Here is a 22,473-nt window from a genome sequence, read left to right on the forward strand (position 1 = left end):
GCACCAGTGGAGGGCGAATAAGGACCTAGAACAATGAGAAGAGGAAACTGTTAACTCTGCAGGAAGGTTCAGATATTCCTATGGAGGTGACCTTTGAAGTGAATCCTGAATCTTGAGGAAAAGATCCTAAGCAACAAAAGGTAATCAGGAGATTTATGTGACAAACCTACCAGGTAGTTGGGTGGACATTGATATCGTATAATGTTTATTACACAACTAAGGTCCAGTGAATGAGATTTGTCTTGAATCACCCAACATACGGTTGTATGTGTACGACCATTCCTCCTGCCCTTGACCTCTTCTTTCAACATTATAGTCTCATCCAAAAATGCTTTTCACACCAGATTCATGTTTTCCTTTGTCCTAATTAAAGACTCAAACATTAATTGCATCACTAGTTTCTGATAATGACCATCCCAAGATCGTGGGATCAAGATGGTTTCAAAGGAACAATTTGTATGACTCTTAACTCATGTGTTTTATTTCAGTAGCTTGTAAATGGCCTTTTGTTACCATTAGTAAAATTTTTTATCATCGGCATAAAAAATAAGATGTAGCAATAAATTAATACATGTATATTTTTCTTATGTATATTTTAATATCCTTTTCTACATTCGATTTGCATTGAAATAATCAGATTTTTATTTATTTATTTTTAAAAGATTTTATTCATTTATTCATGAGACACACACACACACAGAGAAAGAGAGAGAAAGAGGCAGAGACACAGGCAGAGGGAGAAGCAGGTTCCATGCAAGGGGCCTGATCCCAGGACTCCAGGATCACCCTGGGCTGAAGACAGGTGCCCTGCTGAGCCACCCAGGAGTCCCCCTAGATTTTTAAATCTCCATTGGGTAGTTTACTATCACAAAGTGTATTTGGTATGCTCATGCATGTGTATAGATGATTTGGCAATTCTTTTTCTTCCTTTAATCATTTTTTCATCCATATAGCTATGGATCATGTACTTTTTTCCAGGCAAGGGGTAGGCCATGGGGATAGAAGGTTGATTAAACAAGGTGGAACCCCCACAGTTAAGGAGTTTCCATGTGTGTGTTGTGGCCAAGACAAGAGATCTAACAAAGAGCCTGTCAATCAGTAAGTCCTACAAAAGGGATAACCCTCGGATTCCATTGTAACGCTCACAGAACGCAGACAAGCCCAAGGCTGAGAGATGATAAACAGTGTCAGGGAAATGAAGGCTGTGCTGAGAACTGTGTGTACATGAAAGACAGTTGCAAGGCTGAAAGGACAGTGAGCAGGCTGAGGGAGAGTAGCGGGGCTGGTGCAGTAAGGAGACACATGCTTCCTCATGGCCCTTCATGTGCCCAGCACACAGAAACCTACTCCCCTTTCCTAGTTTCAAAGACTGCCACGATTACCCCTAACCAATCAGAATTTAAGGTCACACTTATCAAGAAGTGTTTGGCCATTTGGCTGCATTGTCACGGCAGGAATCACGGATCTCTTCAAAAGACTGCTCGTGTTCATATATGCCCACACTCTGACCCCAAATCCTTTCCAACTACAGTAAAGGGCCAAGGGAATGCATCCTGCATTCTCCTGCTCAAATGCACACGAACTAGGACATGAGAAACACGGTCAATCTGCTTGTCATACACTGGTGAGGTAAATTCAGATGACATTAGGATAGCTGCCAGAACCTTCCTGATCCCTGCCGGCCCTCACAGGCTGTGTCACTCACTGTCTTCTCCTTTTGAAAATCTCTTACGGTAGATGACAATCAACTAGAGTTCAGTGAAGCCAAGATATTAGAAACATAAAAACATGCAAATACATGTGGCATTTGATAAACCCTAACTTTTTCCTAGTTTATTCAAAGCAAGCAAACCCAGTCAGCTGTATGAGTGTTCTTGGCGAGAAGTTGCTGTTATAGCTTTCCAGCAGCAGTTATTCCTTCACTCTTTCTGCCAGCAGTTTAAGGACTTCTTAAAAAATGGTGATTCCTAATGCACGGCAAACTATTTTTAAAAGCCCAGGCAGGATTCCCTGTCCCTCTCTCTGTGAGCTACAGGGGCCTGTGAAGGTTGCAAAGGATCACTTGTATTTCTGAAGGACTCATTTTTTAATTTTCCGGGTCATTTATTAACACAGTTACATTGTTCAATCTCCAGATAATGATCTTATATGAAGAAAATGACACCACCCATATGTTTTTAAAGGGCAGTGGCTGGGTTTCATATATGAGCTAGATCATTATCTGGTGAGTTAGAGACCCTGGTCAAAGACCAGAATAACACACTAATCCTTGCTGATTACATTCATTTGCAGGCAGTCATTTAAGTATCCAGTCAGAATCGTTTATGCACTGTATTTTTAAAGAACAAGAGGAGGCCCTTTGTCATCTGAAATCCCTTTATCTGGGCTTCACTCCATAATCTTTTGCCTTATACCTTTGGTTCAACACTTTCTATATGTTTAAGCTTATCAAGAATCACTTTCAATGCTCCCTAAATAATTTTTAGCCATACCTCCTTTGGCCAATATTTGTGGTTCGTAGAAGTTAAAGGTAAGGTGCTAACTCAACAATATGTGAAAATCAATGTGGTATTTGATTTTTAGGTTTGTCCTCTGATATTTAGATTATGTCCAGATATTAAGATTTATGGAAATGTAATCAGTGGCTGAGTAATCCTGGCCATTATGGAAGGTTTTGTATATAAGAAGTAAAGGCAACGTTGACCAAAACACTACACTTCAAGAGAAACATAATCTTGTTTCTGAGGAGACCGTGAGTATAACTTCTTTTGGGCAAAATTCATATTTGAATTATTGAACTCATTATTTCCTATAGCACAACTCTTGCATTTTTAAAAAGTGTTCATATTTGTTGTATATTTATCTTAATATAAATGTGTCTATTTAAGTTAGGGATCATTCTTCTAAGGTCTTATTTATTCTTGGATTTTTTTATTTGTATGTGAACTTATTAATTACTAGATGACAGATTTGCTTATTAATTCAGCATTTTGAATGTTGAAAAACTGCTGGTTGGCCTTCATGTACAAGTTTGTCCCTTTCTAAAATATCTTTGTAGAAACATGGTTAAAAATCCATTTGTAAGAGACACTATTTTATCTAATCCTACACTAACTAAAGGGCCAAACTCTTGGACCAGAGGGTCAGATTGAGGTCTTGAGAGCTTCAGTGTGGTTTTCTAGTTGGTTGGAGACTATGCTAAGTGTTCGATATGAACTCTGACAAATGGCTATATGCCTTTGTTGAAACATCAGCAACTGAGAAATCACCTCTTTCCAAAGACTCCCACTTGAGTCCAATGACCCAAGTCTTACAAAGCTCTTCACTATGCGGAATTAAAATCTTTCCATGTGTGACCACCAAATATTGTTCCTGATACTTGGTAGTTTCTTTTTCTTTTTTAGATTTATTTATTTATTTATTTATTTATTTATTTATTTATTTATTTATTTTAGAAAGGAGAGAAAGCACGAGTGGTTGGGAGGGGCAGAGGGAAAGGGGGACACAGACTCCAAGCTGAGCAGGGAGCCCAACCCCAAGCTCAGACTCAGGACTCTGAGGTCATGACCTGAGCTGAAGGCATACGCTTAACCAACTGAGCCACTCAGGACCCCAACACTTAGCAGTTTCTTAGCAAATATTTATGGAAAGACTTATTTCCTACACACTAAAAATGAATTGATTTAAAACTGTCCTCCATGTGGTGTCTCTTCAAATATTTGAGGGGAAATATCTCTTCTCCCTTGAGGCTTTTTCAGCAATTTAATATCTGAGGATTCTCAAACTTGTGGTTGGTGGTTACACATAGAAGGGAGGTTAGATGTTCTGGATCTAATGTCAAATATTTTGTCTATGCTGAGAAATAAGTGATAATTAGCATCACAAGATCAGAAAAGTAGTGGGCCATAAAAGTGCCCATTTGGAAAAAAGTTTAAAATTGTAATTTCAATCAAGATGTAAAAATGGAAAAGAACATCAGTTTAGTTCTAGTAAGTCTGAGTGTATGGGGAATTCCTTATTGTCCAAGAGAAAATGCTGACCAGCTGCCTCAAGGACCACATGTTGACAAGCAAGGCTGATCAATTTTAAGTTGAGCAATCCAGTTTTTCACGTAACTCAAAGCAAAAAATTCATTCATTTTATAGCAAGGACATTTTGTCACTGGGGTGTACTATGTTATAGGTACAGGAAACCTAATAATTATGGTGTTCTTGTTTTACTTTTCAAATGATGCGCTTTTAGTTTCATAAATGGTATCGCATACACTATACTGCATCTACCAAATGAACTGTATTCTGTGCCTTGTTTTTATAATCCATCTGAGATAACTTTTCATATAAATACAAATGTATCTGCTTCACTTTTTTCTCTGTGGGGAGAGAGTGTTATAGTATTTTTTCTTTTTCTTTTTTAATTCAAATATGATTGATCAACATTATATCAATTTCAAGTCTACAACATTAAGGATTCGATATTTGTATGTATTACAAGATGATCACCACAATAAGTCTAGTTCACACCCATCACCATACAGTTACAGAATCATTTTTTCCTGAGATGAAAACTTTTAAGATCTACTCTTTTAGCAACTTAAAAAATATAATACACTAACTATAGTCTCCATGCTGTATATTATATCCCCCTGACATCTGTTTTATAACTGGGAGTTTATACTTTTTAATCCCCTTTCATTCCCTTTCTACCTCCCTGCCTCTGGTAACCACCAATCTATTCTCTGTATCCATGAGTTCAGCTGTTTGGCTTTTGTTTAGGGATTTGTTTGTTTAAATGTGACACATAAGTGAGACCATACGGTATGTGTCTTTCACTGTCTGATTTATTTCACTGAACATAATGCTCTCGAGGTCTATCCATATTGTCCTCTATGGAAAGACTTCCTTCTTTTTAAAGGTTGATAATAGTATTTGTGTGTGTGTGTGTGTGTGTGTGTGTGTGTGTGTGTGTGTGACATTTTCTTTATCCATTTATCCATCAACGGACACTTAGTTTGTTTCCATGGCTTGGCTGTTGCAAATAATGCTGCAGTGAACATGGAGGTGCAGATATCTTGTTGAGTTAGTGGTTTTTTTGTTTCCTTTGGATAAATACCCAGAAGTGGAATTGTCCCATATAATCACCTCAGATTAATAAGTATTTATAAGCTGTATTAAAAACATCATGAGGGGTTGGAATGGGTGTTATATTGAGACTGAATCTAGGAAAATCAAATGTTTGCACAATGCCCCCCCGGCCCCAGGACTTTGGGCTCTCAAAATAAGTTGGCCAAAACCTTAAAAAATAAGGCAGAACAAGAATATAATAGAATGTAGTGCCAGAGAATTTGAAGATATTTTTATCAATTAAGATGTGCTCAATATGACTTGAAAACCAAGTAAGAACCATTCTTAAAAGGAATCGAGTAGAGTGAAAACACATGAGGCATTAAAACACCTATGCGGCCATCCTCCCGTCCCAGTTCATTGCCCCACAGAATATAATCAAACCTAAGCTTTTGTACAGTTTTAATGAAGGTCAAATTAGCACAAAATACAAGCATCATGAAAGTGTAAAGGGCTAATACCCATGGCACCCGTTACTCTTGTGTTTCAGGCAAGACCACAATGTGGCTGCTATTAACAGCGGCGAGTTTGATATCTACACTTGGAACCACACATGGTTTATTTGGAAAATTACATCCCACAAACCCTGAAGTGACCATGAATATAGTAAGTTCCCAGGTGGGTGGGGGGAGGGGATCCTACAGAACCAAGAGCTCCTGCCATGACTTAGAATCGTGGCGCATTGAAGCTTTTCCATGACTGATCAAGAACAGCTAACAGTAACTACTTACTAGATGTGTTTAAAAACTCAGCTAAAACAGAAAGCTTTGTTTTTCCTCATCAGAGTCAGATGATCACCTACTGGGGATACCCAACTGAGGAATATGAAGTCGTGACCGAAGACGGTTATATCCTTGGGATCGACAGAATTCCTTATGGGAGGAAAAATTCAGAGAATATAGGTATAATCCTTTCTCCCTCCCTTTTTCTCCCTTCCTCTCACCCTCTCTCTTTTCTTCCCTGCATTCCATCCATGTTCCTTTCCTCCCTTCCTTCCTCCTTTCATTGCTCCCTATGACATAATGAGTCTTGCTCATTCTGGAAATGCAACAGTGACGAAGCCTAATATCAATCTTCAGAGAGATCACCATCAAGCCAATGAGATGCGTGACCAGATGGTTATAATAACACGTGATAAGTGCAACGCTAGAGCTAGCACTCTACAGAGGATATTACACCAGGAGTTCTGGCAAAAGTGCCCAGCTCAGCCAGTGGAGGGCAAGGAAAACTTGCTCTAGGAATAATAACCACACCGAGTCCTGGGGTATCAGGAAGTCAGCCAGGATGGGCGTTGCAGTAGGAAGGATGGGGAGGCGACTTGAGGCTCGTTTCCTAAACAGATGGAGGTGATTTAAATAAAAACGTATCTTCTTCTCATTGTGGGAGAATCGTGAAATCTAAAAGAGTAGAGTTAGCAGGATCCCTATCACTTTCCCACTCACAATCCACTGAAACTGACGTCATGCTGAATTTCCCTCGAATACAAGGTTTTCAACAGCTTTCTGGGGTATAATTGGCAGACGGTAAACTGCACTTGTTTGAAACGCAGTCTGATACATTTTGCCACTTGAGAGACCACCCCCCATAATTCAGATAATAGATCCAAATATTCAACTCAATCAAGCAGATGAACTCTACTCGTCCGAAAGCCCATTTCCATCTTCATGTTTGTCAAAAAGAGAAATGAGTATATAAAGCTTGGATACGATCTCCTTTCTCAGGCCAGAGACCTGTTGCATTTTTGCAACACGGTTTGCTCGCATCAGCCACAAACTGGATCTCCAACCTGCCCAACAACAGCCTGGCCTTCATCCTGGCCGACGCCGGGTACGACGTGTGGCTGGGGAACAGCAGGGGCAACACCTGGGCCAGGAGGAATCTGTACTACTCGCCAGACTCCGTTGAATTCTGGGCTTTCAGGTAAAGAAAAGGGACAATTAAAGACGGACAATTAAAAATAAGCATGGAGTTGAAAAAGCACGGGGATTCGCGAGCACGAACGCCGCTCCAGTCCCGTTTTAACGTATGACGCTCTGAGTAGGAAAAAACCAGGTGATTTTTATCCTGATCCAAAGGTCTCCAACAAGCGGGTAGCAGAAGCCCACTTCCCGTTTCAAAAGATGGTCCTAGGCGATGTGTGGGGAGTGATTGAGAGGGAGATGTGACTCCCTTGCTGGGGCACTGGCGCGGCTCACGCAGGAGCATTAAATCTGACGTTCGTGTTTAGCGATGGAAAGAATCCCCACCTACAGACGCCGCCTGTTTGCATCCAGTGGCAGCTGGGACGCTCTGCTTCAGAAATGACATCGGCTGTTCTAAGAAGCCCCTGCCCAAACACCTGACACTAACGGCCTAGAAGCAGCGATGCTTCGAGAGCCTGGTTTTCTATTTCCCAAAGAGAGGCTTGGCTATAGAAATGCTTGACCTTTAGAAATATAGCGAGGAAATGTATTCACTTGTATTCTGTCCCTTTTCTTCTTGCAGCTTTGACGAGATGGCTAAATATGACCTTCCCGCCACCATTGACTTCATCTTGAAGAAAACGGGACAGGACAAGCTACACTACGTTGGCCATTCCCAGGGCACCACCATTGGTGGGTAAAAACAGCTGATGTGGGTGATCTGGCCTGTGGGGACCCCTTCCCAGTGGCCATGCCGGCGTGTTGGTGGCCATGTCAATTGCTTTCTGTTCATCATGTAAAGTAACGTCCCACAACATAGGGACAATGATTATTCCTATTGTATGTATGGGAAACAAAACGGGAGAGTGAATAGTTTGTGCAAGGCGACGCAGGTAGACGGACTGGGTAGCTGAGCCACCAGTTCAGACAACCAGCCCCCCGAGCCCACGCTCTGAGACACCCTCACGACCTCCAGGCGGAACTTACTCCATCCATTCAACCACAATTATGGAGCGTTCGCAACATGTCCTAAGAGCATAGCAATAAATAAGGTAGATGAGGCTTTCTGTCCCTGTATGCTCTAGGGGGAGGCGGAGAGTAACAAGGATTAGAAAGTAAAATACGGAGTAGGTTGGGTATGGTGATGCCACGGGAAGCAGGTAAATCAGGACAGGCTGTTTGGGAGCGTCAGAGGGGACGCAGAGAGTGCAGACGAGAACAGCACCAGCACTCCCTGGGGCGGGAGGGTGGGGGGCACCGTGCATGCCTGAGAGACTGTGCTCTGGGAAGAGGGAACAGCAGGTGCACAGGCTCCGAGGTTGCAGCCTGTTCAAGGGATGGAGATGGATGAAGCGCCTCACCGTGTAGCTGCATCGGACGCAAAGCAAGAGCCTAGGTGGGGGTGCGGTCTAGGAGGCCGGACAGCTCGGGGCTTTCGGGCTGTGGTAGGGATTTCAGCTCTCACTCTGAGTGCAAAGGGGACCACAGGGAACTCCAGCTCTGAAGACAGGAGTTCCAGGATCCGACCTCAGGCTCCTCCTCGGGATCAGAGGTTACACGGCCCCATTGACAGGATCCCCTCCAGCTGCTGGTGAGGAACAAAGGCCAGGGTAGAGGAACCAGCAAGGGGCTCAGAGTAACCCTCTCGAGGCCTGGCAGTGACCCGGATGCAGGTGCACAGTTGGGTTCTGGAGGTGGAACCTACATGACTTGCCTCTACATCAGGTTCAGGGTATAAGGGAAGGAGTCCAGGATGACACAAGATTTGTGGCCTGAGCACCCGGAGCCACGGGGATGCCCAGCCCCGAGGGGTCGGTGGTGACAAGGGCTCTATAGGGTCTGGAGGGCGGGGGCCCTGTTTTCTGGCTGCTGGCTGTCAGGCACCCGTTGGAAATCGAAGTGGAGGGCTACGCAGTCGGGTGGTGATATAAATCTGGAGTTCAGGGGAGAGGACCGGACTGAAAACCCCGAAATGTACGTGAGCCAGGATGCAACGACCAGGGGAGCACATTCTGACTGGAGAGAGGAGGAGCCCAAGGGACAAGGCCCAGGCCACCCTTACTTTGGAGGATGGGGAGGAATCAGATGCAGAAGCGAGACACGATGGTGACAGCGCTGGGAGGGAAGCGGGGGGACCTGGTGTGGAGGCGGGGGGAGAATGAGTTCTAAGAAGGAGAAGGAGGCCAACTGTGCAGGGGGCTGCCGAGGCGTCCTGTGGCCTGAAGTCAGGGAGGGATTTGGCAGCAGGTCGAGTGTAGGGACAACCGCACAGGCCCGGTCGGGTGACAGCTGCACCAGGTGAGCCCGAGAGCATGACGGAGAGAGCGACGGAGGGAGGGGGAAGGGCCACTGGGGAGGAGCCACGATGTGTGTCCGTGTGTTGTGCAGGCCTCACCGTGGCTGCTGACCTGGCCCGTGGGAAGCCAAGCCTTCAGAGCAGCCCTGTGTAGATGTCTACGCAGGGAAGCAGGTGAAGCAGCAGCTGGGTGCGTGCATCGCACCTATAGAACTTTAAGGATTTTATTCACTTATGTAAAGTGAGAGAGAGACAGCACGTGAGGGAGCACACCAGCAGGGGGAGGAGCAGACTCCGCTCTGAGCCGGAACCACCCTGGGACCCGAGGTCATGACCTGAGCCCAAGGCAGACATTCAACCGACTGACCCGACTGACCCGCTGGTGCCTCTCACCTATAAAATTTAATTTAGTTTAATTTTAAAAATCATTTCCTATTTTTTCTAAAAGACTTTACTTATTTATTCAGGAGAGACACAGAGAGTGAGGCAGAGACACAGGCAGAGGGAGAAGCAGTGCTGGGACTCGATCCCAGGACCCCGGGGTCACCATGTGAGTGCAAGGCAGACGCTCAATCCCTGAGCCACCCAGGCATCCCTTACCTATAGAATTTTAAAGGAAAAGGTCCGTGAGGCCTTGGGCACAGTTCCCAGGGAGATGAGGATTGGTATCCAGGGCGTTTTATAAACAAACACCTCTGGGGCCAAGGGCAGAGAAGCGAGAATAGTCAGAGGGAGAAGGTGACACCATCCCATGAAGGCCCCGTTGAAGCTGTAGGAGATGGCTCTTCAGAGTCTTGACTGGGACTAGGCGGCCCAGCCTTTTTCCCGACTTGCCGACCAGCATTTGATGCACACGTGCCCTGGGAAAGGGATTCCCTTGAATCCTTTGACAACCTTGGATTCTCTTGAGCAAAAGGGAAATCAGAGAGGAGTCACAACCGTCCCCGCCCCTGGGGTTGGACAAAGGCCTCAGGCAGGAAGAGGAATCTGGGCAGTTACAGCACAGCATCAGTCACACGTGGTCAACGGTTGACTCAAAATCCTTTTTTTTTTTTAAGAACAGAAGATTTATTTATTTATTTTAGAGGGAGCACATGCGTGTGCAGGAAGGGAATCTCAAGCGGACGTCCCACTGAGCGTGGAGCCCCTCGGGGGCTGGATCCCACGACCCTGAGATCACGACCTGAGCAGAAACCAAGAATCAGATGCTCAACCAACGGGCCATCCAGGAACTCCTCACAATCCTTTATTAAAAAGGGGGAGATGTTCTAGATTACTAAAATTGACTCCTTCTGTTTCTCAAACCATTCCAAAATTTCACCGTTTTGGAGGGAAATCCGCCTTGACTTTTGACACACTGCTGCTTTTTTTAAACAGCACACATCGAATAGAGTTTAAACTTCTCTCAATGATCCAGGGTTATGAAACTCGAGATGCAAGGCAAACTATTTCCCAGGATTTATTGAGATGAGTAGAACTGACACTAAATGACCCCAAACTACCGCTCTTTGGAGTCATTTGAACTTTGAACATTCCATTCTTCTTTGTCACTGACGTGGGACTTGTCATTGCTATTGGCGCATGCATAGATTTCTGGAAGGTGTTTCCGCTCTGAATTTGCATCTCCGAATCTTCCGCGCGTACTGAGAAGTGGGAGAAGTATCCTGTTAGAATCACGTCTCAAAGAGGATTGTTTATTGGGAGCAAGCGAGCATATTCTGAGAAGTCGCCCGTCCTGACAGTGCAGGGACCTCTAGACACCCCTGCAAACTCTTCATGTGTGATTCTTGTTTCCTCTGGGTGAAAATCTGCAGATTGGGGCAAGCAGGTAAAGGATCCCTTCCCAAACATAGGATCCTTGCAAAGACCATTCTTCCTCAAGTAGAATTAGGCCAAGGTAGGTGTTTACATTTGAAAATCTTTTTTTTTTCCCCAGGACATTTTTAATGCCTAGAAAATTAATTAATGTCTTAATTAATGTTATTAACCGTGGAGAGAGATTGTCCTATGTAGTTTGACCATATAGAGCTTAGCTCACAGCCCAGGCTACTAATATGCTACTGTTCATAATACCACGTAACTCTAGGGACACCTGGAGGGCTCAGCGGTTGAGCATCTGCCTTCAGCCCAGGGCATGACCCTGGGGTCCTGGGATCGAGTCCCCCGTCGGGCTCCCTGCATGGAGCCTGCATCTCCCTCTGCCTGTGTCTCTGCCTCACTCTCTGGGTCTCTCATGGATAAATAAATAAAATCTAAAACAAAACAAAACAAAAAAACACAAAGGAATTAACTACAGACAAGAGCTGAATATATTCACCATGTTTGAAATGTTTGAATTATTGTGGCTACTCACTTACCCAGCATTTACACACTGTGCCTAGTGTCCTGGGAAATACCTTCCATAATTCACCTCATTTGGTTCCCCCCCCAAAAAACCTACTGAAGCACTCACTATTAGCCCCATATTTAGGATGAGGGAAATGAGGCTCTTCGCCTTTAGGTGACTTGTCCAAGGTCACAAAGCTAATAAACCACATAGCCAGGATTCAAATCTCAGTTGGTCAGATTTCAAAAGTTTTTAATCTTCCTACTTCCATACCCTACTCATAGTAAATGCCGATTAATTATCTCACTGTAATGACATGAATTTGAACTCCTCAAGACCTACATGCAGTATAAATAGCGTTTTGCCACCCCGTGGGAATCGTAAAGTTGGCCTATTTTCTACAGTCAGATGAAAGAATTTATTATAACGTTTTACAAGTTCTAGCCTCATGTTCCCAGAGAGAATCTATGAAAATAAAACAAAGATACTAAAATCTGATCTCTTCGAACAAGCGGAGACTGTCAGCGTCTCCTTCGTACAGGGCATTCAGAGTAAATAATGTCGCGCTCGGAAAACACGCACACGCCTTCTTCACTGGCCCGTGTTGTTCTGTTTCAGGTTTCATCGCCTTTTCCACCAATCCCAAGCTGGCTAAACGGATCAAAACCTTCTATGCATTAGCTCCCGTTGCCACCGTGAAGTACACCCAAACCCTGTTAAACAAACTCATGCTCGTTCCTTCGTTCCTCTTCAAGGTATGTGATTCTCTGTAACCGAATCTCCGATCCCAAGTTGTCCGCGTGTCTCGCAGTGATGGAAAGGGAACGAAACACCTGGCGGAGGGTCACGGCCGACGGTGCAGATGTGCGCTTGTGTGTTTTATTTCTCCGACCTTGGCTGACTCCCCGTCCAGCCAGCGGGATCCCCCTTTGTCTCTGCATCTCCCCACTTCTGTGGGTTAGCGGCCCAGAGTGCTCCTCCCCTTCACCGATGTTTCCCCCCTAGCTGTATGGAAACCACAATCAGGGAAGGGGGGAGAGGAACAAAAGCAGTCACAGAAGAAGCCTCAACCACCTGCACCAAGGAAACCAGAAAGGGGAAGGATAGAAAAGAAAGGGAAGGACAAGGAAGGGGAGAAGGAGGAGGGAAAGCAATGCTCGGGGAGGCCCCTGGAAGGCCCTTGGCTTTGCAAGCCTTCCCCCCACCCGAGCTCCCCTGTACGTGGGGCTCCCGAGCGCGGAGCATGCACTAAGCCATGCCTCGTGGGCTCGTTGGGGGGATGCTCTGTGCTTCTGCAGCACCTGATCACCTACTTCTCCCCCTGCCGAAGCCAGCACCCGTGGGCCGGGACACCGCTTCCTTCGGGGGAACCGTTGTCCTGCGGGCTGAGGGGAGTCAGGATGCCCTTTCCTCCCGTGGTTCTGGATGATTCATTTCTTTTCGCTCTGAACTGACTGTGTGTCGAGCACCCAAGAGACTTTCTCTTGCAGTCAAACCGTGTTTGTAAAGCTCTTGGTCAAAGCGTGAATGCACGTGATGACCTTGGGTAGAGTTACTGTCCCGTGGATGCAGGTGTTTATTCGCTACTGGGCTCAGCTTTGGTGATGGGCCATGTGCACAGCGGGTTCAAAACCGATGATAACGAATGTTGGACCTCGATCGGAAGCTTAGGGCCTGGGGCAGGATGCCGGCTTGTACGGTGCATAACCGCCCAGCCAGTTGTAGTCAGCACAGGGCCCTGACTCTCTCCTGTCTCCTCTTGAGCGATATGGGGTCACAGCTGGGATACCTCCCTCAATAAGAATTGAGGCAAACACTTTCAATAATCAGACCACTTCAGCTCGTTGTCTTTCCAGAGGCTTCCGGACCATGTGGCCCAGACTCACCATTCTGCTCCGGATCCTTTAGTGTTTCACTGCTGACGTCACGCATCTAGCTCTTACTCACGACATGTCTCCCACGTTGTTTCATGATCTTATTTCATGACGCTTATTTGCCCGACTAGACTGTAACCCCTTGGGCCTTACACTTCCCGGGAGCCACCATGTTCCCAGCGGAACAATAAATATTCTAAGTCGATCATCTGTCCACTCCACAACTTTATTGTGGGAATTAAATGAGAAAAGTATTTAGAATTCCCAAAGTGACATGATGAGTCATGAACATCTCATTAGCCTATTCACCCCTGAACCAGTCAACCAGACGAATTAATGGGTCTTCTCCGTTGCTTGATTTTTGCAAACCTCTATCAATGCTTTTATTTTTCAGCTTATATTTGGGAACAAAATATTCTACCCACACCACTTCTTCGATCAATTTCTCGCCACCGAGGTGTGCTCCCGTGAGACGGTGGATCTCCTCTGCAGCAACGCCCTATTTATCATTTGTGGATTTGACACTAAGAACTTGAACATGGTTTGTATGCATTGACATTTCTATTCTGAATATTCTGAGCAACATTTCGATGCCTTGTCCTACCACCAATTAGACATGGTACTTTAAACAACTAGAAGTAGTGGGCATCCGTGTGGCTCTGTTGGGGAACCATCTGATGCAGGTCTTGGTCTCAGGGTCATGAGGTCAAGCCCCATGTTGGGCTCCATGCTGGGTGTGGAGCCTACTTAAAAAAAAAAAAAAAACCTACCACCACCACCAACAAAAACCAACCAGAGAAGTAGAAGTAGCTTCAGAATTGTGTTCAAGCCCAAGAGAAGTCACATCATTGCTCCCAGTTTCATTCCCTCCAACTCCATGCTGGCACCAAGTTCCCCCTAAATAAACAGCATGTAGAAAAAAAACTGTAGATAGTGAGCACTACCTGCTCCTGACCTCTTAAGGTGTAACATTTAAATTCTGTGAGGGGATTCATGGAACGATATTTTTGACATTCTCCTCCACCAATGTCTGAGCATTGAATAAATGTTCTTAGTGCTGATAGTCATTTCCATAAATTTTATAAAATTTATTTCTGAGCAACTATTGATGTCAGCTTTCGTCCATATACTTTATCTGGCTGTTTCACTTGCTTTGAATTGGGTTTGGGTTTTAAAACATATGTGACAATAAATAAATAAATAAATAAATAAATAAATAAATAAATAAAACATATGTGACAAAACGCAGTATCAAAAGTAGTTTAAGAGCATGGATTCAGGTTAGGGACCTAAGTTCGAATCCTGTCTTTGGAGCTGAGTCACGACTCATCTGTCTTGGTTTCCTTGTCCCCAAAATGTATTATTGTGGAGATGAAGTGAACAAATGTGTGTCAAGCATATAGAACCTAGTTCAAAGCATATAGCTCGTTGTAATAACATATGCTTTGCTACTAATACTATTATACATTGAAAATGATCCTCACTCAACATTGTCAGTTTAGTTATAGACCCTTGAATACCTGAGGAAACCAAGTTTATTGATAAGAAGGTCTATGCTACCTCCAGGTGCCTCCTCACTAAACAGTATCTATGGGGTGTTCCTAAGTGCTGTGGCTACTGGGAACAGAACGGTGAAAGCAGAGACGTTCCTGCCCTCTTGGAAATCAAGGACATCCCGTTCTCCTTCCCAATGCTGGTCAGAATCTGTGGATATTTTAAAACATAGATGAACAAAGGGAACTTTCCTTAGGTTCTATTTTGGGTAGTGAATTAAAGTCCCATCCTTTTCTCCATCTCCATGGCTCTGGGAACGTCTGTCATGTTGTATGTGGGAAGGACGGAGCCATCTACCCTTGTCACACTAAGAAAGCGCAGCCCTTATTACTGCACTGAGTCCATAAGAGCCTTCTGGGGAAAAATCATAGTAAAATAGAGACAAGAGGAGCCAAGGAGATTAGCGATTTCATCCTTCTGCATGAAAATTCTGTGGAGAGATACTTCGTTCTTCTGTGATGATAGTCAATTTGTTCAACTCTATCCATGATCCTCTACACAGAGCCACCAAGATCCACTACGAACTAGTCTATACAGCAGAGACAGATTTCAGGTTGTCGTCCGGAGTCTGATCCATGTGGATTAGGGCACTTCTAGGATAGCAGGGTAGCACTAGGATGGTATGTGTCCTATACACGTGTGCCGACTATCGCACACATGATGTGTACGTACGTATCTATAATTACATATGCACGTATAGGGCTGCCAAGCAAGAGGCTTGTGTGTGGACATTATATTTACTGCACTCTGCACCTGGGCAGAGGAGAGAGAAAGCTGAGAAGTTAGAGATCCAGATTAAATTCTCTGGCGCTACCCCAATACGAACTGCATGGCATTGGACGTTTTTCTAAACTTCCCAGAGCCCCGCGTCCCATTTTTGATAGAAGGGGTGATGAGCTGTCCTCATTGAGTGGATACAAACCCAACTGGCTCATGCACGTGTGCTTTGCGAGCTCTAAAGCAGCATGGAGCTGTGGTGCTCGTGTCCTTTGGTAAATGCTACCCTTAGGCACTTGACCTGGACCAGAGAAATGTAAATCTTAGCTGTTTTTAAGAAAACAAATATACATGCGTGTGCATTTGCTTTCTAGAGTCGCTTGGATGTGTATCTGTCACATAATCCAGCAGGAACATCGGTTCAGAACGTGCTCCACTGGTCCCAGGTATCATATCTCAAATGCTGTTAAAACTTCTTTTGTGGGGCCCCTGGGTGGCTCAACAGTTGAGCATCTGCCTTCAGCCCAGGGCATGACCCCGGGGTCTTGGGATCGAGTCCTGCGTCAGGCTCCCTGCAGGGAGCCTGCTTCTCCCTCTGCCTGTGTCTTTGCCTCTCTCCCTGTGTCTCTCATGAATAATAATAACATTTTTAAAATGAAAAAATAAAAATAAAATTTCTTCCATGTGCCTGAGCCCCTGGCTCTTTACCTAAAGCACAGTCTTATAATAGTGCCAGGTGTTCCTGGCAGGGAATTTTTTTAGTATGTGGCTGCCGGCTGAAAATAACTACCAATCCACATGAATGGAAATCCTATAAGGGGCATCTCGGTGGCTGAATCAGTTAAGCTTTTGACTCTCATTTTTGGCTCAGGTCATGATCACGGGGTCGTGACGTGGAGCCCAGGGTCAGGGTCTGCACTGAATGTGGAATCTGCCTCAGATTCTCTCTCTCTCTTCCTCTCCTTCTACCTCTCCCCTCTGTATCATCCTTTAAAAAATTCTTTCTAATAAAATAAAAATAAAATCTTATGAAAATGGTCACTTTGGGCAGCAAAGAAATGAGGGACTTTTAATGACTCGGCTCATGAGAAAAAAATTATTTCAGGCAAAGCCACATTTAAACTTGCACAAGTACCTGGTCCTGGGTGAACAATAGTCTTAGCTTTTGGAAGGGGAAGAATGTTTTTCAAAAATTTTTTGAATTGCAAGTAAACTAAATGGAAGGATTCGAATTTTGTTTGCCACATGGCAAGGAAAGGTTTTATTTACTCGTGTTCTTCATTTCTCTGCACTAGGCTGTTAAGTCCGGGAAATTCCAAGCTTTTGACTGGGGAAGCCCAGTTCAGAACATGATGCACTATCATCAGGTAAGCTTCTTCACGTTGACGTTGTTCACATTTTGAAAGGCAAACCTATAAAAGGCTAAAGGTGAAATTACGATGACCATGCATATATTTTCCAAAGGAATGTTGGTGCCCAGACTCATCTTTAAGGCAATTAGAAAGTAGGCGGTAATTTCCCTGGAATCCCTTCATCATGCAGATATCAGCCCGTCTCCCTTCTCCCATAGCCTTGCACTGTGTAGAGAAGAAGGTCCCCCTTGCCCCCCACTTTTGTGACATTTTGATATCTTTAAAGACACCTCATCAGATCAAACATTGTTGAAAACACTTTCCCCCCCAACCATCGCCTCCTTAAACTCCCCAGACACAGACTTTCTTTGTATCTACCTTTCTACTGGGCTCTACTACCAGGAATCAGAGGCATTTATCTTAGAGGACCTGGAATAACAAATCCCAAACCCACCCTCCCTCCGGCCAAGCCAAAAAACAGCACAGGATGGTCTTCAACTAACTGAGCAGTGACACTAATTTAAGAGCCAGAAGGTAGCATTTAGAAAACTCTTTGAACAATGGAGCATGAATAAAGGAAAGTAGGTTTATTATTATGGATATCCTCCACTATGGTGAAGTGTTAAAATATTATGGAAAATTATATATGATGAAATATCTTGCTATGATGAGTTGGCTATTATATAAGATGGGAATATAGAAATATAGAAAACTTAGTATATTGGATTAGTAATTCTCATTACTAACAAAATTCTCTGTCGATAATGGTAAAATTGGTGATTCCTTACTTATTCCCTTGTCTTGCTTCAACCTCCTTAAAATCTATGTGTAAATGGTGATTTAGAAAGAGCAAATGGGACTGATGATAGTTTCTATCAGAATTTTATCTGATCATTAGCAAAATCAGGTAAGCATTCAACAAATACGACCCCTTCAGTGAACTGACTGGCCTACCAACTGACCATACTGGTAAATCAATACAAAGCCAAAATAAATGACTCAAGGCATTTCAAGATCATACTTTAGAGTGTCTGGGTAGAGACAGTCTATTACCGTTACGATCCAAGCAAATCCACTTCCTTGAGCTTGGGTAGAAATCTAAGTTTTTAATTTATAAGAATTACTATCGAAAGCCTTGCTGTTCAAGGCGTGGTCCGGGACCAACAGCGCCAGCATCACCGAGAATGCAGAGTCCCGGCTCCTCCTCCAGATGTACTGAGTCAGAATCTTCATTTTAACAAGATCCCCGGGTGATTCACAGGCACTTTTAAGTTTGAAAAGCACTGACCTAAAACCTATCGCAGCTACTTTGCTCTATGGATAAAGGCGACTGTCTCTGGGCAATCGCTGGTAGAAATCTACTTATAAAACTCGACCATGCCATGCGCATCAAACTTGAGGGCATTATACTAAGTGAAATAAGTCAGAGAAAGACACATACTGTATGACCTCACTTACATGTTTTTGTTTATCTGAAAACAAAAACAATGGCTGAGTTCATAGATGACAGAGAACAGATGAGTGGTTGTCACAGGTGAGCGATACTGGGTGGATGAACTGGGTCAAGGTGGTCCAAAGGTACAAAATTCCAGTTTATAAACTAAATACATCCTGAGGATGTAGAGTACAGCATGGTGACAATTTACAAAACTGTATTGTATATTTGGGAGTTGCCAAGAAAGCGGATCTTCAGAGTTCCCATCACAAGAAAAAACATTATAACCACGCGTGGGTGATGGGCATCACCTAGACTCATTACGGCGACTATTTCATAACACGTACATATATTAAATCATTATGTTGCACACCTGAAATTAACACAATGTTTATGTCAATTGCATCTCAATAAAAAAAAAAATCATCAGCCAATGTCATAGCCTCTGGCCAAAGAAAAAGTATTGGGGTTTAAAATGCGGTCACCTGTAAAAACCGGGTTCTTCCTCTCTGGTGTTTTATTTTTTTTTTCCCTCTCTTGTGTTTTAGAGCACACCTCCCTACTACAACCTGACAGACATGCATGTGCCAATCGCAGTGTGGAACGGTGGCAACGACTTGCTGGCCGACCCTCACGATGTTGACCTTTTGCTTTCCAAGCTCCCCAATCTCATTTACCACAGGAAGATTCCTCCTTACAATCACTTGGACTTTATCTGGGCCATGGATGCCCCTCAAGTGGTTTACAATGAAATTGTTTCCATGATGGGAACAGATAATAAGTAGTTCTAGATTTAAGGAATTATTCTTTTATTGTTCCAAAATACGTTCTTTTCTCACACGTGGTTTTCTAACATGTTTGAGACACGGTGGTTGTTCCTATAATTTTGATTTCAGAAATGTGTTAGCATCAACAATCTTTCCGTTAGTAATTTTGAATTTAAAATAATAAATTTGGGGCATCTGGGTGGCTCAGTCGGCTAAGTGTCTGCCTTCGGCTTAGGTCATGATCTCGGGGTCCTAGGATGGAGCCTTGTGTCTGGGCTCCCTGCCCGGGGTGGGGGGGTCTGCTTCTCCTCCTGCTGCTCCCCCCTGCTTGTGCGTGCACGCTCTCTCTCTCTCTCTCTCTCTCTCAAATAAATAAATAAATAAATACTTAATAAAATCATTTTTAAATTTTTTATTTTTCACCAAGATGAATCTGGAAACACTTGAAAGTACACCTTCCTGGGGCAGTGGAATGTCTCTTCCAGTCCTCCCATTCCATTCACCTGCCAAACCCAACACAGATTGTGAGACGTGAGTCACAGATGTGGCCAAAAGACGGTCCTGGGATTGAATACTGACACCCCGGGTGCATGGCTGAGATTGAGTACGTTGCTCACCCTCTCCCTCTGTGCACTGGGGATATTACTTGCTATTTTGCATATTTGACCTCATGAAAAGCCAATTAAGGTATCAGCTCAATTAAGGTCAGCTCACTTTTACTTCCAAGAGGGAAAGGAGCAACAGGCAACAGGGCAGCCCTGGTTCTGGAAACTAGGGTGCAGCGTGTATGCTCCATCCCTCCTGCTGTTCCACTCCGTATCCCTGGACCTCGGCCCCTGAAACATGCAACGGCTAATCAAAAGATTGCTTACATCCCTGCCACCGTTCTGGCAGCCACAGGGGCCAGAAGCATTCCACTGACCACGTAAGTCGGAAGATACAACTGCCACCAGTGGGTACATGCCCCTCCCCTCAAAAAAATGGCTCCTCCAAACTTCCAGAATCTCCATGAAGCACAGCCTAACCTGAGAAATTTTATCAATCCTGTAATATTGTGACCTCATGTTTTATGAATTATGCATTCTGGGTCACACATATCATGCTACAGGTAGGGTTTAATGTATGAAATACGTGAGATCGAGGGTGTCTTGTACTCACTAGTATCCGGAGCATGGTGAGTAGTCACAACAACCTGCTAAGGATTCTTATCACAGGGTCATGCCCCTCGAGCTTTGCTAGAACGTCTGAAGTCTTCTTGTTTATTTACCCCCTTTATTGTTAAAGTGACAACAAGAAATTGCTAAAAGAAGATCATTTAAAAGTCCTTACTTCAAAACTTCAGTGAACTTTGCTGGCAGCCTTTAAGTCGGGAGACTCTCAGAGACGAGTGACAAATACCCATGGAGGTGGAGCTGGGCAAGGAGTCAGACGCTTCATCCACGCGGCCGCCTCCGGAGAAGCGCAGTCACTTTTCCAGCGAACTACCACCCTCTGGTCTGCATTTAACAAACATGGGCAGCTTTGGTTTTAGTTGTTGAACACAACTAAATGTGTCTGCTCCCACAGAAGCTCCGCTAAGAGCTCCCGTTCCTACATCAGAACTGCCAACACACCAGCTGACCTCCAAGGATTTATTTTTCTAGCTGCTACCTTGCTCCTGTATTAATTTGAAGCTAATTTGAGACATGACATATTTCATCTGAGTATTTCAGGATGTGCTTCTAGATGATCAGCTCTCTTTTTAACATAATAAAACCATTATCACATCCAAAATTTTCTTTATATCATTAAACATCCAGTCAGTGTTGAGATTTCCAATTGTCTCATAAATGTCAAAATTTTTTACAGTTTGTTTGAATCTGAACTCAAAGAAGCACTTCACCTTTTGTTGGTTGATCTGCCTCTTATCTCCTTAGGTCTACAGGTCATCTGTCCCCTTTCTTTTTATTTCTTGAATTTTTTGGTTATTGTTGTTAATGAAACCTTGGGCCTGTGGTTTCACAACATCGAGATTTTGCTGGTTATGTTCCAGTACTAGTATTTAACATCTCCCATAAGCCAGGATTTCTAACCCCAACACTCTTGACATTTTATTTGCCAGATAATTTTGCCCAGATAATCCTGGGCAGTCTAGGGTTTATCCTCAGCCTCTACCCACCTGATGTTAGCAGCACACACAGAATTAGTGACAACTTGAAATGTCTCCAGACATCGCCAAATATCAGCTTAAGGGAAAAACCATCCATCCTCCCTGCTAAGAACCATTTTTGTAGGTTATAACCTTTATGACGGTGAGATCTTTTTTGGAAAAGCTACTTCATAAACCATGTTTTGTTTTTCTAGAATGAAAATTATAATGCAGAACTGCTCATCTTTCAGGATGTCAGTAGCCATCCATGTCTTTGCAAGACCCAGATTCAGTTGTTCACCAGGGGTTAGGGAACAATGATAGTCTAACCGAATCACTTTTCTCTTCATTTATTAGCTGGGATGCTTCCATAGGAGAAAAGTTTCATCTTATATTGTTTGGCTCCCCAAAATATATGATTCTTTCCTTTTTTTCAATTTCCAAAATTAATTTCCCTTCTTTTAGTCTCATAATAAATTCATGTTCCTTTGCATATTTGATGTGTTTAAATTCAATGCAATTTTTATTCTTAGCGATATTAAAAGTATTCCCTTCTACTGCTTATGAGAGCCTCTAGGAATGGCTCCAATGTCCTTCTGACTTGCCGTCTTGTGCATTTGCTTCTCCTGCTCTGGGGTCAATTCTTTCTCTAAGAAGTCCTGGCTTCTTTTAAGAAGCCATATTCTACTAGTGAGGGTGATCATTGTTACTGGATTGGCCATTGCTTTCAGGCTTTTATCAATGAAGAGAGCCAGGTAATTTTTTAAAGATAGACTACATCATGGAGTGCTTGGATGGCTCAGTCGGTTGTGTCTGATTCTTGATTTTGGCTCATGTCATGACCCCGGAATCATGAGATTGAGCCCTGCATCAGCCTCTGTGCTCCTTGCAGGGTCTCCTTGAGATTCTCTCCTTCTCCTTCTGCCCCTCCCCCATTCACTCTAAATAAATAAAAAATAAATAAAATCTTTAAGATAAAAATACATCAGATGTTCATATTAAT

The 22,473-nt window shown here is 43.8% G+C and overlaps 1 protein-coding gene across 1 annotated transcript; it reads left to right on the forward strand.

Annotated features, from left to right (window-relative positions):
- The first annotated feature begins 2,719 nt into the window (after positions 1-2,719).
- Positions 2,720-19,706, forward strand: LIPF (lipase F, gastric type). Its single transcript, XM_026014823.2, has 10 exons — positions 2,720-2,752; positions 5,611-5,726; positions 5,905-6,022; positions 6,842-7,040; positions 7,605-7,714; positions 12,262-12,398; positions 13,912-14,058; positions 16,163-16,234; positions 17,084-17,155; positions 19,124-19,706. Exons 2-10 carry the CDS (start codon positions 5,622-5,624, stop codon positions 19,358-19,360), a joined length of 1,197 nt encoding a protein of 398 aa, XP_025870608.1. The 5' UTR covers positions 2,720-2,752; positions 5,611-5,621; the 3' UTR covers positions 19,361-19,706.
- The last annotated feature ends 2,767 nt before the right edge of the window (positions 19,707-22,473 follow it).

The sequence above is a fragment of the Vulpes vulpes genome, chromosome 10 (assembly GCF_048418805.1).
Source record: "Vulpes vulpes isolate BD-2025 chromosome 10, VulVul3, whole genome shotgun sequence".
NCBI classification, from domain to species: Eukaryota; Metazoa; Chordata; class Mammalia; order Carnivora; family Canidae; genus Vulpes; species Vulpes vulpes.

What these genes read in the sequence shown, in the direction of transcription:
- LIPF (XM_026014823.2), top strand. Translation starts at nt 5,622, where the DNA reads ATGTGGCTGCTATTAACAGCGGCGAGTTTGATATCTACACTTGGAACC. An exon ending in CTGAAGTGACCATGAATATA is followed by an intron (nt 5,727 to 5,904) that starts GTAAGTTCCCAG and finishes TTTCCTCATCAG; the next exon opens with AGTCAGATGATCACCTACTG. An exon ending in GAAAAATTCAGAGAATATAG is followed by an intron (nt 6,023 to 6,841) that starts GTATAATCCTTT and finishes CTCCTTTCTCAG; the next exon opens with GCCAGAGACCTGTTGCATTT.